This window comes from Onychostoma macrolepis, chromosome 16 (genome assembly GCF_012432095.1).
Source record: "Onychostoma macrolepis isolate SWU-2019 chromosome 16, ASM1243209v1, whole genome shotgun sequence".
Lineage (NCBI taxonomy): Eukaryota > Metazoa > Chordata > Actinopteri > Cypriniformes > Cyprinidae > Onychostoma > Onychostoma macrolepis.
In genome coordinates this window covers 1429971-1444386 of record NC_081170.1, presented here as the reverse complement: position 1 = coordinate 1444386, position 14416 = coordinate 1429971, and the positions used below count along the sequence as shown (strand labels likewise).

Below are 14416 nucleotides of genomic sequence, written 5' to 3'. Positions count from 1 at the left end.
CACATCGATTACAATAAAGATAATGTTTTTATGAGAACACTATATGATTTGAACGTTTATAACTATATCTGGCAACCTTAAAATGTTCTCAAGGCATTTCCTGTTTTAGCAGAATGCAAAATTACAAAATACAAGTCACTAGACCAAGTGAATAAATGCAAGTTAATGCAAATAAAACCACTGCACATGCATTGCAAAACACTTGTTTAATTTGTTCCAGCATCATTAATCTGTCAAAATATGCATCAGCACAGAGAGATATAGCTATTTGTTAGTATTAATGGAGATATTTGTTTGTTCCAGAGAACAGCAGCAGATGTTCACGTCAGTACTTCTTGATCTGAGACACTTCATGCAGGTAGGCGATGAACAGCTTGGTTCCCTCGATGTAATTGTATCTGAAAAACAAGACATTAAAGAGTGAATGAATCTGCATGAAGAGAAGCCCAACAGACTCCAGAAGCTCCAGGCACCTGCTGATCTTCTCGTTCTGTGAATGCAGGCCGTCGTCGAAGCCTCCGATGGGCAGCATGATGATGTTCTTGCCTGTGACGTCCTGGAAGGTTTTGGCGATGGGAATCGTGCCTCCCTCACGGATCAGGTCCGGCTCCACGGCAAACACTACGAGACACACACTGATGCTCAACGTCTTACTCGGATGCACAACTACTCTTATCAATCCTGCTTACAGAAGTGTTCTTCAACAAAAAGCTAGATCCATTGAGAAACAACATTTTACTATAGAAATTCATAACCTTGCCATTGAGGAACAACATGTTGGCAACTAGCTGAAATAAGTCATTAAGTAAAAATTGTATTTTATTTTAGTTAATGTTAATTTCAAGTAACGTTTCTTTTACTTGTATTTTTTTGTGCGCTTTTGTACTTTTTTTTTTTTTTACTTAATGTCACTTTTTTGTTTGTGCGCTTTTGTACTTTGTCACTTTATATCAAAATCTTAAGTGAAAAAGTTAATTAAGTCCCTTTAAGGGTATTCTATAGTCTTTGTTATAGTTAACTAAAACTTTAAACCATTAAAAGCATTTTCATTACTTTAAATAAAATAAACATTAACTGAAATAAAATGCTATTAATATTATTTAATATTTATTATTGCAGCTAGTTGCCAATTTCTCATTTTAATTTCTTTATTTTATTTTCCAAATTAACTTGATGTATGAAAACAACTGAAACTACAATAAAAATTATAAAATTCATGTAGACGTACATAAAAATATAGTTTATTCCAGGTTTATTTCTCATTTTTGTTTAGTTTAAAACTAAAACTAATAAATAATTTATGGAAAAAACTATATAGAATTTTAAAAAACTAATAAAAATTACAAAAACATGCAAAAAAAAAACCTTCAAAATATTAATAAAATATAATATCTCAATGATTTTAAAATAACACTCTTTAATAAATCTTGCTTTGCTTTCTGCTATGTGAATTGAATTTATGCACCCATGAAACAATTAAGACTATACAAATTGGCATAATTGTATGTTTTGCTGGTCCAGAAAGGTTTTTCCCATGCGTTTTTTTCTCCATATGGAACTTGGTTTGTTTAAAAGAAAATAGATTATTAAACAAGTTCTAAATTACTTGCAAGTATTTAAAAAAAAAATCAGAACAAAAGACAAAAGTTAGAGACTCAATGCAAGAAATTAATAGAGAAAACGTGAGACTGGGATTCAGAGCAGAAGTGAAGTGTGTGGACCTCTCTTGACCGCTGCTTTCCCGGCTTCATACAGCGGATGTTTGGGATCGGCCAGCCAAGGTTTGGCTCCGATGACCATCGTGATGTTGAGTTTGTTGGGACTCTTGCGCTTCGCAAACACCGAGTGTAAATAATCAGTCACCTGGGGTTAAACAGCACCAGTTATAACGTGAACAGTCATTTCTACTAGAGATGGGCAATATGAGATTAAAAATATATTCCGATGTTTCTGGTATTTATTGCGATAATGATATCAAATGACGATAATTGAGGGAATCCTGTTTCTTTAGAGAAAAGTATCATCTTTCCCATTTTTTTTTTTTAACCTAAAATAGGGTTATTACTGAGTACACACGTAATGTAATGACTGTTTAATTCATACTGGAAGCCGGGGGGCGCTCTTGCGCAGAAACTCATATGCATCACAGAAGTAATGGCACTGACGACGCTCCATGAAATCCATAATATGGACAAAGGTATCCAGCTAATCGCTGAATAAAACGCAAACGGAGACAGAGAAATTTTAACTGATGAAGACATTAAACATATGATTGCACAGAATATATGGATTATCTGTGTTGTTCAAGCAATCTCAGGTATTTTTTAATAAAGAAAGTATATTTATAATGCAATGCTAACATAACCTTTATCGCTGTATATAAAACTATCATTCTGTAATATGAAACCACGTCTGGTCACAAAAAAAAGTTATTTCAAACGCTCGACTATGTTATGAAGTTAATTTGGAGAAAAAGCATGTCAATAAATAATATCTTTGTCGGACAACAGGCTCATACACATGCAAAACTGTATCGCACACATGCTACTGTAGTATATTTATTCATCGCCTGATTTTTTTGTGCACTGTACAGCCCAGTTACAGATTGAAGGAGGAGCTCTTTATTTAGCGATAAACTCCTTCTCAATTTCACATCCGCCTTCCACGATGTCGCTCCGCACAGTCTCACACAGAAATATGTCAACAACAAGACTTTATCGTTATTATCGCAGGAAGACTAATTCTTATCGTAGGGAGAATTTTTACTGGAATATCGCAAACGATAAGATATCGCCCATCCCTAATTTCTACACATTAAAATGAGCTTCATCTGCTTCACCTGTTTTTCCACCACGGCTGGATCCATGTTAGGAACCTGACGGATGGAGAACTTGGCGATGACTTTGGCTGGGATGACAGTCTTGGTGCCCGGTGAGGAGAAAGCACCCTCGATGCCGTGGATCGACACGGTTGGGTGGCGCCAGCGATGGGCGAGAAGATCCACCTGATGGAGCCAAGAAGGGAAAAACATGTATTTCCATGGGTTTCCTTGAACAAAGCTTGAATACTGAGTAAGTGAGGAACTATTCCTTAAAAAACTGGCATCTTTTCCCTTGCATTTTTACTGTACTTGCACCTTTATTTTTAAGAGCGTACTGGTGGAAAAAAATGATCTGTTATTTCAGTTGTGTCAATGAAAAGATGTTTAAACCATAAAATATGTTACTTGAAATCAAATAAACTTTAACTGAAATAAAATAAAATATAAAAAAGTTATTTTATTTTATTTAATTCAAGTTTATTTTTATAGCGCTTTTCACGATAATCGTTGCAAAGCAGCTTTACAGAAAATATTAAGTTTCTACATTATATTTAGGAGTAGGTTATTAGTGGTGACTATGACAGAAATGTACAGTAAAAATCATGCAGTTAGTTACAAATTACACGTAATCAAATAGATGGTGAACACTATTAACTGCAATGATTAAACGTTGTGATTAAGCAAAATTTGATAGTTTTTAGCATTGTTGTTAACATTTTGTTTATTTTAACGTTTAGCACTAAACAACTAAAACAAAAGCCATAAAAACATTTTGGTTACTTCAAATAAAAAAAACTTCAAATAAAATAAATTTTAAAAAATTAAACATTTTATTTCAGCTAATTGTCAAATCTACATTTCTCATTTTCATTTAACTTAACTTTTACAGTACTAAAATAAACTGAAACCATAAAGAAATATAACTTGGAAAAAAATAACTTTTTTTAAAGTTTAGTACTAAATAAAGCTAGATGCAACTCGACTTTACTAAAATAAACTAAACCATAAAAAAACGAATAAATAATAAATAAACTGAAATAAAAATTAAATATAAAACAACTAGCTCAGCAGCATTTCTCATTTTAGTTTAGTTTAACATTCAGTCCCAAAATAACTAAAAAAAAAAAAATTTAAATAAAATAAATGCATGTCAACCTGATGCAAGTGAAGAATTAAGAAAATACATGAATTACCATAAATTTCTAAATAATATAAAACAAATCTCTCACACTAAAACAAATCTCTAAAAATAGGGCACAATATACTGTATAATTTGAAGGAATTTTTCCGTATTTATTTTTTTACAGGTGTTTCACCAGTATTCTTAATTTCACACTTCATTGCATTGTGTTTTAGAGTTAACAGAAATGTCCGTAAAGTTAATGGATAATGTCATGTGTAATGAGCTTGCAGTACTTTTTCTGTTATTTTACGGATTTATTTTTCCAGTGTATGACTCGAGAGCTGTTCCTTAAGTTGTGTTTCTTGCCTTGTTGCTGTACATAAGTTCGCTCAGGCCGATATCATTCTTGAAGCTCTCCAGGTCAAACTCGATGTCTTGGTACATCTTCCACTCCTCGTCAGACAGATGCGCGACCGCTTCTCTAATGCCGGGGATCAGGATCTTCCCGCTGGGGCTGATGAGTTTATCTGAGGAACAAAACTACTGTTTTTCATATGACATCTGGAACAGTAAAGAGTCGAATGGTTTAACCCTTGTGTGACCTTATGGACATTTTCTTGGTGTGTATTTTTACTGGAATTTTAATATTTCACCCTCATTTCCTTTAATAAATCTATTTTACACTAGGTACAAAAAATAGTTCCTTTCAGGACCTTAAGGACAATAATGTCCTCATTGAAACCCATTAAAACAGCAATGCTTAATTCCAGGGCTATTTAACTATAAAATGATGCAGTCTTTGTTAATAGGCTTTCATTCTGTTGGCAAGGCTTCAAAATTACAATTTTTTTATAGAAATTACTAGATAGTGCTGGTACTGCACCCAAACAAAATCTTACTAAAAGCTAATTTTTTGAGATATCAGCCTCAAATTTGGAACACAACATGGCTTTTATTTTCTAGCAATTTTTGTGTTCAACATGTTTTATAAAATATAGAAATTGCTCACAAATCATTTTCATAAATGTAAATTTTTTTTACAACATTTTAAACTTCAGCAATAATCTGTCAAGGGTCGTCTTTAAAATGAGACCAAACTTAATTCTGTACTCCCAAGCTTCAAATTTTTATGACAGTTTTTAGACATGGACATTTTTGCCCTCTATGAACCTGTGTGTAACTTTTTTTAATTGATGCACAAGGGTTAATAAGCACCTAAGATGCCGATCAGGTCCGTCATCGGCTCTATTACTGTTCCTCCGTAAAGCCCAGAGTGCAAATCCTTCTTGGGTCCCTCGACCTGCGTCATCACAAGAGAAACACGGCATGTAAAGAGCACTGCTGTTCATCTAAACCCAAAAACACTTCTCAGATCATACATGAAGCGACTGATTACACGGGTTACACTCTTAACAACTGGCTTGACACTCCACAAACTTCATATATTGTGTTGCAAATCAGTTTAACCCACATTGAGTTTTGAGTTGTCGGAAATAATTCAGTGAAATCGAATCAGTGTTGCAGTATTTTAGTATAATTTAAATAGTTTTTTCAAAATGTTTTGAATCTTTTTATTTCTATATTTTCTATTTTCATTTTGTTTTAATAGTTAAGAATTTTGTTGTATATATTTTTCAATTTTTCATAGCATGTACAAATATATTATATATATATATATATAGTTTTATACATTTTTATTTTATTATATTAATTTTTATTTTAGTACATCATATTATACTTAATTAAAATAATTTAATTATTTTTATTTCAGGCACTTTTTTGTATATTATTTCAAGTAATGACATTTATTTATTTATTATTGTTTGTTTGTTTTAAATTTAGTTTCAATTTCTTTAGTTTTAGTTAACTATAGTAACCTTGAATTGAACCCATGATCTTAGCATGATCTTCAGGAAATCACACAGAATAAATGCTTTTCCACACTTGTTAAAATGTAAACAAAATAAAATATATAGCCCTAAATCCATTTTTAAAAATCATATGTATTTTATTTATTTATTTTTTGTAATGTTTAAAAACTATAAATGTTAATGGTTAATTGTTTTTACCTCTTTTTTGTTTTTATTTTTTTTCATAGCGTGATTTTTGGCGAATTGTATCGAATCTAATTAGGGTCCATCTGACTTGCAACATAATGTCACCCAGATTTTTACCATAATACAAGGCTCATGCACATGTATAAAATATTGTGTTTGCTGTAATAAAACTAAACACATCTGAATGTTTTGATCTCTTGACCTCAGCGAAGAAGTAGCAGTTTCCTCTGGTTCCGTACGTCAGCGCCGGGCGTTTGCTGAGCCAGACACAGTCAGAGATGATGATATAATCCACATCTGAGAAGAACGAGTCTTTCTGAGCCACAATCATGTCGTCCAGGCCGTTAGAGCCGGTCTCCTCCATTCCCTCAATGATGAATTTAACATTCACCGGCAGATCCTGTAAGAAACAGTCAAACCCTGAACAGATCTCAGTATGAAACCCATTGCATTTCTTTTGATTTCATCATGTCTTACGATGTTCAGGGCTTTGTAGACCTCCACCGTATGGATCCAGGCCAACACCGGCGCTTTATTGTCAGACGCTCCTCTTCCATAGAGATTTCCTACAAATAAAATAATCTGGTTTTCTTACAGGCCAGAAACTCAAACTGTTTGGCAGTTTTTTTACTAAAGCGCTTTAGGCACATATCACACACACACACACATATATATATATATATATATATATATATATATATATATATATATATATATATATATATATATATATATATATATATATATATATATATATATATATATATATATACTTATTTTGTTTCAGTTAGTTGCAACATTTCTCATTTTTGTTTAATTCAACTTGGAGTAGTCTACTAAAAATACCAAAAGATAAAAAGATATAATATTATATATCAAATCTAATAAAGTACATTAAATATAAAATTAATAAAAACTATATAGACATATTTAGTTTCATATTGCATATAGACAAATAAGCTAATAACAAAAACAACAAAATGACTAAAACTAACTAAAAGTGAAAATAGAAAAAGATAGTTAAATTAAAATATTAATAAAACTATTTTAGACTTGCATTCATTTACTAACTGCTTGTTTTCTTAAAAAACAAAAAAAGAACACTAGCTTCTCTAATCTTTTTGTATTCTATCCGTTTTATTTTTATTTATTATATAGTTAACAAAAGCTAAAAAAAGGCCTCTAACACTAGCTTGCTCAATTCTACCTATTTTCTTTTTATTTATTATATAATTTAAAAAACAAACCTTTCTACGTGTATACTGTGTTAAGCTAACCGAGACTTGTTATAGCACTTGCGTATCATTGCTCTTTTGTTGATTTTGATTGCTTCCTCGTTTGTAAATGTAAATCTCATAATACTGAAATGAGACGGGTTCAGGGTTACCGTCGATATCTGTGAGCTCGTAAGGGTCTGTTGCCCATCCGTCCTCTTTCTTGGCCGGCTGGACATCCACATGACCGTAAACACAGACGGTGCGTTTGCTGGGATCTCCACCGAACCGAGCTGTGACCACTTTAGGCAGAGCAATGCTGCTTCCATTGGGCAGCTGTATGAGAGACGGACACCACGGTCATCAACCTTGATCGATGTCAGTAGTTTAATAGTAGAGCTGTTTTAATCAAAGGTTAGAGAAGCTCATTATCTGACCGCCTGCGTCCCGACGTCCAGCATTTCCACGCTTCCTCCGATGAGTCTGAGTTTGTCTGCCGTCATGTCCATCATTCTGTGCAAGTCGGATCGCTTCATAACATCGCTGGAGTCGCTCTCCACAGCGACCCACTGTCTCAGAGTCTGAAACAGACCAAATATACTGAGTTCAGCAGAACCGAGAATCACTGGACCGTCCGGCGTGAGTCTGAACTGAGTCTGAACTGGAACCACTGGATGAATATTAGCCAATCATTTGTTTCCTCGTTTTAGTAGAAATCATGGGCACATTGTGTGAGATTTTTCCTTTGATTTATTACTTCTAAAACAAGGGAACAATTGACTAAAATTAGGAAACAATTGACTAAAGTTAGGAAACAATTGACTAAAGTTAGGAAACAATTGACTAAAATTAAGAAACGATTTACTAAAACAAGGAAACAATTGACTAAAACAAGGGAACAATTGACTAAAACAAGGGAACAATTGACTAAAACAAGGGAACCAATTGACTAAAATTAGGAACCAATTGACTAAAATTAGGAACCAATTGACTAAAATTAGGAAACGATTGACTAAAGTTAGGAAACAATTGACTAAAGTTAGGAAACAATTGACTAAAGTTAGGAAACAATTGACTAAAGTTAAGAAACAATTGACTAAAGTTAAGAAACGATTGACTAAAATTAAGAAACGATTGACTAAAATTAAGAAACGATTTACTAAAATTAAGAAACGATTTACTAAAACAAGGGAATGATTTACTAAAACAAGGGAACAATTGACTAAAATTAGGAAACAATTTACTAAAATTAGGAAACAATTTATTAGGAAACAATTTACTAAAACTAGGAAACAGTTTACTAAAGTTAGGAAACAATTGACTAAAACAAGGGAACAATTGACTAAAATTAGGAAACAATTGACTAAAATTAAGAAACGATTTACTAAAACAAGGGAATGATTTACTAAAACAAGGGAACAATTGACTAAAATTAGGAAACAATTTATTAGGAAACAATTGACTAAAACAAGGAACGATTGACTAAAATTAAGAAACGATTTACTAAAACAAGGAATGATTTACTAAAATTAGAAACGATTTACTAAAACAAGGGAACAATAGACTAAAACAAGGAACAATAGACTAAAACAAGGGAACAATAGACTAAAATTAGGAAACAATTGACTAAAATTAGAAACAATTGACTAAAATTAGGAAACAATTTATTAGGAAACAATTTATTAGGAAACAATTTACTAAAACTAGGAAACAGTTTACTAAAGTTAGGAAACAATTGACTAAAACAAGGGAACAATTGACAAATTAGGAAACAATTTACTAAAACAAGGGAACAATTGACTAAAATTAAGAAACAATTTACTAAAACAAGGGAACAATTGACTAAAATTAGGAAACAATTGACTAAAACAAGGAACAATTGACTAAAATTAGGAAACAATTTATTAGGAAACAATTGACTAAAACAAGGAACGATTGACTAAAATTAAGAAACGATTTACTAAAACAAGGGAACAATTGACTAAAATTAGGAAACAATTGACTAAAACAAGGAACAATTGACTAAAATTAGAAACAATTGACTAAAATTAAGAAACGATTTACTAAAACAAGGGAACAATTGACTAAAATTAAGAAACCAATTGACTAAAACTAGGAAACAATTGACTAAAACAAGGGAACAATTTACTAAAATTAGGAAACAATTTATTAGGAAACAATTGACTAAAACAAGGGAACGATTGACTAAAATTAAGAAACGATTTACTAAAACAAGGGAACAATTGACTAAAATTAGGAAACAATTGACTAAAACAAGGGAACAATTGACTAAAATTAGGAAACAATTTACTAAAATTAAGAAACGATTTACTAAAACAAGGGAATGATTTACTAAAACAAGGAACAATTGACTAAAATTAGGAAACAATTGACTAAAACAAGGAACAATTGACTAAAATTAGGAAACAATTGACTAAAATTAAGAAACGATTTACTAAAACAAGGGAATGATTTACTAAAACAAGGAACAATTTACTAAAATTAGGAAACAATTTATTAGGAAACAATTGACTAAAACAAGGAACGATTGACTAAAATTAAGAAACGATTTACTAAAACAAGGGAATGATTTACTAAAACAAGGGAACAATTGACTAAAATTAGGAAACAATTGACTAAAACAAGGGAACAATTGACTAAAATTAGGAAACAATTGACTAAAATTAAGAAACGATTTACTAAAACAAGGGAATGATTTACTAAAACAAGGGAACAATTTACTAAAATTAGGAAACAATTTATTAGGAAACAATTGACTAAAACAAGGGAACGATTGACTAAAATTAAGAAACGATTTACTAAAACAAGGGAATGATTTACTAAAATTAGGAAACGATTTACTAAAACAAGGGAACAATAGACTAAAACAAGGGAACAATAGACTAAAACAAGGGAACAATAGACTAAAACAAGGGAACAATAGACTAAAACAAGGGAACAATAGACTAAAACAAGGGAACAATAGACTAAAATTAGGAAACAATTGACTAAAATTAGGAAACAATTGACTAAAATTAGGAAACAATTGACTAAAATTAGGAAACAATTGACTAAAATTAGGAAACAATTTATTAGGAAACAATTTATTAGGAAACAATTTATTAGGAAACAATTTACTAAAACTAGGAAACAGTTTACTAAAGTTAGGAAACAATTGACTAAAACAAGGGAACAATTGACAAATTAGGAAACAATTTACTAAAACAAGGGAACAATTGACTAAAATTAGGAAACAATTTATTAAAACAAGGGAACAATTGACTAAAATTAGGAAACAATTGACTAAAACAAGGGAACAATTGACTAAAATTAGGAAACAATTGACTAAAACAAGGGATCGATTTACTAAAATTAGGAAACGATTTACTAAAATTAAGAAACGATTTACTAAAATTAAGAAACAATTGACTAAAACAAGGGAACGATTGACTAAAATTAAGAAACGATTTACTAAAACAAGGGAACAATTGACTAAAATTAAGAAACGATTTACTAAAACAAGGGAACAATTGACTAAAATTAAGAAACGATTTACTAAAACAAGGGAACAATTGACTAAAATTAAGAAACGATTTACTAAAATTAGGAAATGATTTACTAAAACAAGGGAACGATTTACTAAAATTAGGAAACGATTTACTAAAACAAGGGAACAATTGACTAAAATTAAGAAATGATTTACTAAAATTAGGAAACGATTTACTAAAACAAGGGAACGATTTACTAAAACAAGGGAACGATTTACTAAAATTAGGAAACGATTTACTAAAACAAGGGAACAATTGACTAAAATTAAGAAATGATTTACTAAAATTAAGAAACGATTTACTAAAACAAGGGAACAATTGACAAATTAGGAAACAACTGACTAAAACAAGGGAATGATTTACTAAAATTAGGAAACGATTTACTAAAACAAGGGAACGATTCACTAAAACAAGGGAACAATTGACTAAAATTAAGAAACAACTGACTAAAACAAGGGAATGATTTACTAAAATTAGGAAACGATTTACTAAAACAAGGAACAATTGACTAAAATTAGGAAACGATTTACTAAAACAAGGGAACGATTTACTAAAACAAGGGAACAATTGACTAAAATTAGGAAACAATTGACTAAAATTAGGAAACAATTGACTAAAACTAGGAAACAATTGACTAAAACTAGGAAACAATTGACTAAAACTAGGAAACAATTGACTAAAACTAGGAAACAATTGACTAAAACTAGGAAACAATTGACTAAAACTAGGAAACAATTGACTAAAACAAGGGAAGGATTTACTAAAACAAGGGAACAATTGACTAAAATTAGGAAACGATTTACTAAAACAAGGAACAATTGACTAAAATTAAGAAATGATTTACTAAAACAAGGGAACAATTGACTAAAATTAAGAAATTTACTAAAATTAAGAAATGATTTACTAAAATTAAGAAATGATTTACTAAAATTAAGAAATGATTTACTAAAACAAGGGAACAATTGACTAAAATTAAGAAATGATTTACTAAAACAAGGGAACAATTGACTAAAATTAAGAAATGATTTACTAAAACAAGGGAACAATTGACTAGTACAAGGGAACAATTGACTAAAATTAAGAAATGATTTACTAAAACAAGGGAACAATTGACTAAAACAAGGGAACAATTGACTAAAATTAGGAAACGATTTACTAAAACAAGGGAACAATTGACTAAAATTAAGAAATGATTTACTAAAACAAGGGAACAATTGACTAAAATTAAGAAATGATTTACTAAAACAAGGAACAATTGACTAAAATTAAGAAATGATTTACTAAAACAAGGGAACAATTGACTAGTACAAGGAACAATTGACTAAAATTAAGAAATGATTTACTAAAACAAGGAACAATTGACTAAAATTAAGAAATGATTTACTAAAACAAGGAACAATTGACTAAAATTAGGAAACGATTTACTAAAACAAGGAACAATTGACTAAAATTAAGAAATGATTTACTAAAACAAGGGAACAATTGACTAGTACAAGGAACAATTGACTAAAATTAAGAAATGATTTACTAAAACAAGGGAACAATTGACTAAAATTAGGAAACAATTTACTAAAACAAGGGAACAATTGACTAAAATTAAGAAATGATTTACTAAAACAAGGGAACAATTTACTAAAATTAAGAAATGATTTACTAAAATTAAGAAATGATTTACTAAAATTAAGAAATGATTTACTAAAATTAAGAAATGATTTACTAAAACAAGGGAACAATTTACTAAAATTAAGAAATTTACTAAAACAAGGGAACAATTGACTAAAACAAGGGAAAAATTTACTAAAATTAAGAAATGATTTACTAAAATTAAGAAATGATTTACTAAAATTAAGAAATGATTTACTAAAACAAGGGAACAATTTACTAAAATTAAGAAATTTACTAAAATTAAGAAATGATTTACTAAAATTAAGAAATGATTTACTAAAATTAAGAAATGATTTACTAAAACAAGGGAACAATTTACTAAAATTAAGAAATTTACTAAAACAAGAACAATTGACTAAAACAAGGGAAAAATTTACTAAAATTAAGAAATGATTTACTAAAATTAAGAAATGATTTACTAAAATTAAGAAATGATTTACTAAAACAAGGAACAATTTACTAAAATTAAGAAATTTACTAAAATTAAGAAATGATTTACTAAAATTAAGAAATGATTTACTAAAATTAAGAAATGATTTACTAAAATTAAGAAATGATTTACTAAAACAAGGGAACAATTTACTAAAATTAGGAAACAATTTACTAAAATTTAGCAAACGATAAAATATATTTTAGTCCGTGTGTCATGTGCAGGACTCTTTCTGCTGACGACACCAAACCATTAAAAAAAGAGAGAGGTGTTTTATCTGAGCTCAAATAAACAACTGCGTTTTCTACAATATACAGCTGATTGTGTTGCATTTCTGCAGAGATAATATGCATCAATAACGAGTCGTGATGAGGTCACGAGTTTGGACACAAGATTATCACAGAGATGTAATGCAATCCTTAACTGTATTAGTGCAGATATATATTTTCATAACATCCCAAAAAAGAAATACCTCGATAAATTCCTCTTCATGGCTGGCCACATATTGTGTCAACTCCTCAAATCTGAAGGAAGACACTCTCGTGCACAGAAGAAGACAGACTAAACTAATGCTGTTCATCTGTGGAGAGCAAACAGAGACATGAGCTGAAGACTGAATCATTCTTATTCTCAGAGTAAGCTTTTAAGAGAAATGAATTGACCTACCATATCTAGATGCTTTGCTTTGGTACGAGGAGCTTCCAAACAGCTCAATGCCGTCCCATCGCTGGTGAGGCGTGTTAAATAGTTTTCATCATAGGCACCTCCCGTGGAGATAAGGTCACTGAAGTCTCCTTAGCATGGAAAAAAACAGCTTACAGCTGCCAAAATGAATTCTCTCGCTGGTAAACACAATCCCTAAAGCAAGGCTGAGCAAACCTCACGCTGAGTTCAATATGGGAGCAGATCAACGGCATTCCAAAGCTCAGAGACTTATGGACAAATCACTGATGAAAGGACAAACGTCAACATTTACTAGACAACTTGACATCTCTGAACGCTGGCTTGACAAAGTTGAGTTTAACTGGAAGATTCGTTGAAGTTAGGCCTTGTGTGTATGAATATGATGCAGTTTGAAAAGAGATTTAAAGTTTATGTAGCAGAATATGGGAGCTTGTTTCCTTCATGGGATTAAAAAATTAAAAAGGTAATTGTGACTTTTTTCTCACAATTCTGAGAAACAATTAATTACTAGATAAAAAATAAATAATTGTGAGATATAAATTTAGAATTCTGAGAAAAAAAGTCAGAATTGTGAGTAAAGTTGTTAAGTTGACCTAGTTTCCTTAGTTCCCTTGATTGGTTAATTAGCTCACCTGTTTCTGTTTCCTCTTGATTACTTCGAGTATTTAAAGCCATTTAATGTGTTCAGAGTGATTTGGGCAATCGCTAAGATGCTGATAAGCACGATGAACGTGGGATAATCATCATCTACAATCCAGCTTTTATTACTTTATGCGCTTTTAATGCTGCAGTGAACCAACACAGTGTATCAGAAAAAGATATTTCCTTTATATTTCTTTAATTTCTCATTATATTCTATTTTTATTTCATACAC

The 14416-nt window shown here is 30.6% G+C and overlaps 1 protein-coding gene across 1 annotated transcript; it reads right to left on the bottom strand.

The window, feature by feature from the left end:
• Window positions 1-190: 190 nt before the first annotated feature.
• cndp1 (carnosine dipeptidase 1) lies at window positions 191-14082 on the bottom strand. Its single transcript, XM_058745717.1, has 12 exons — window positions 13525-14082; window positions 13331-13438; window positions 7653-7796; window positions 7389-7551; window positions 6479-6567; window positions 6204-6401; window positions 5160-5244; window positions 4311-4471; window positions 2840-3004; window positions 1722-1863; window positions 474-621; window positions 191-398 (listed from the first exon to the last, which is right to left on the bottom strand). Exons 1-12 carry the CDS (start codon window positions 13525-13527, stop codon window positions 326-328), a joined length of 1479 nt encoding a protein of 492 aa, XP_058601700.1. The 5' UTR covers window positions 13528-14082; the 3' UTR covers window positions 191-325.
• Between the last annotated feature and the right edge of the window lie 334 nt (window positions 14083-14416).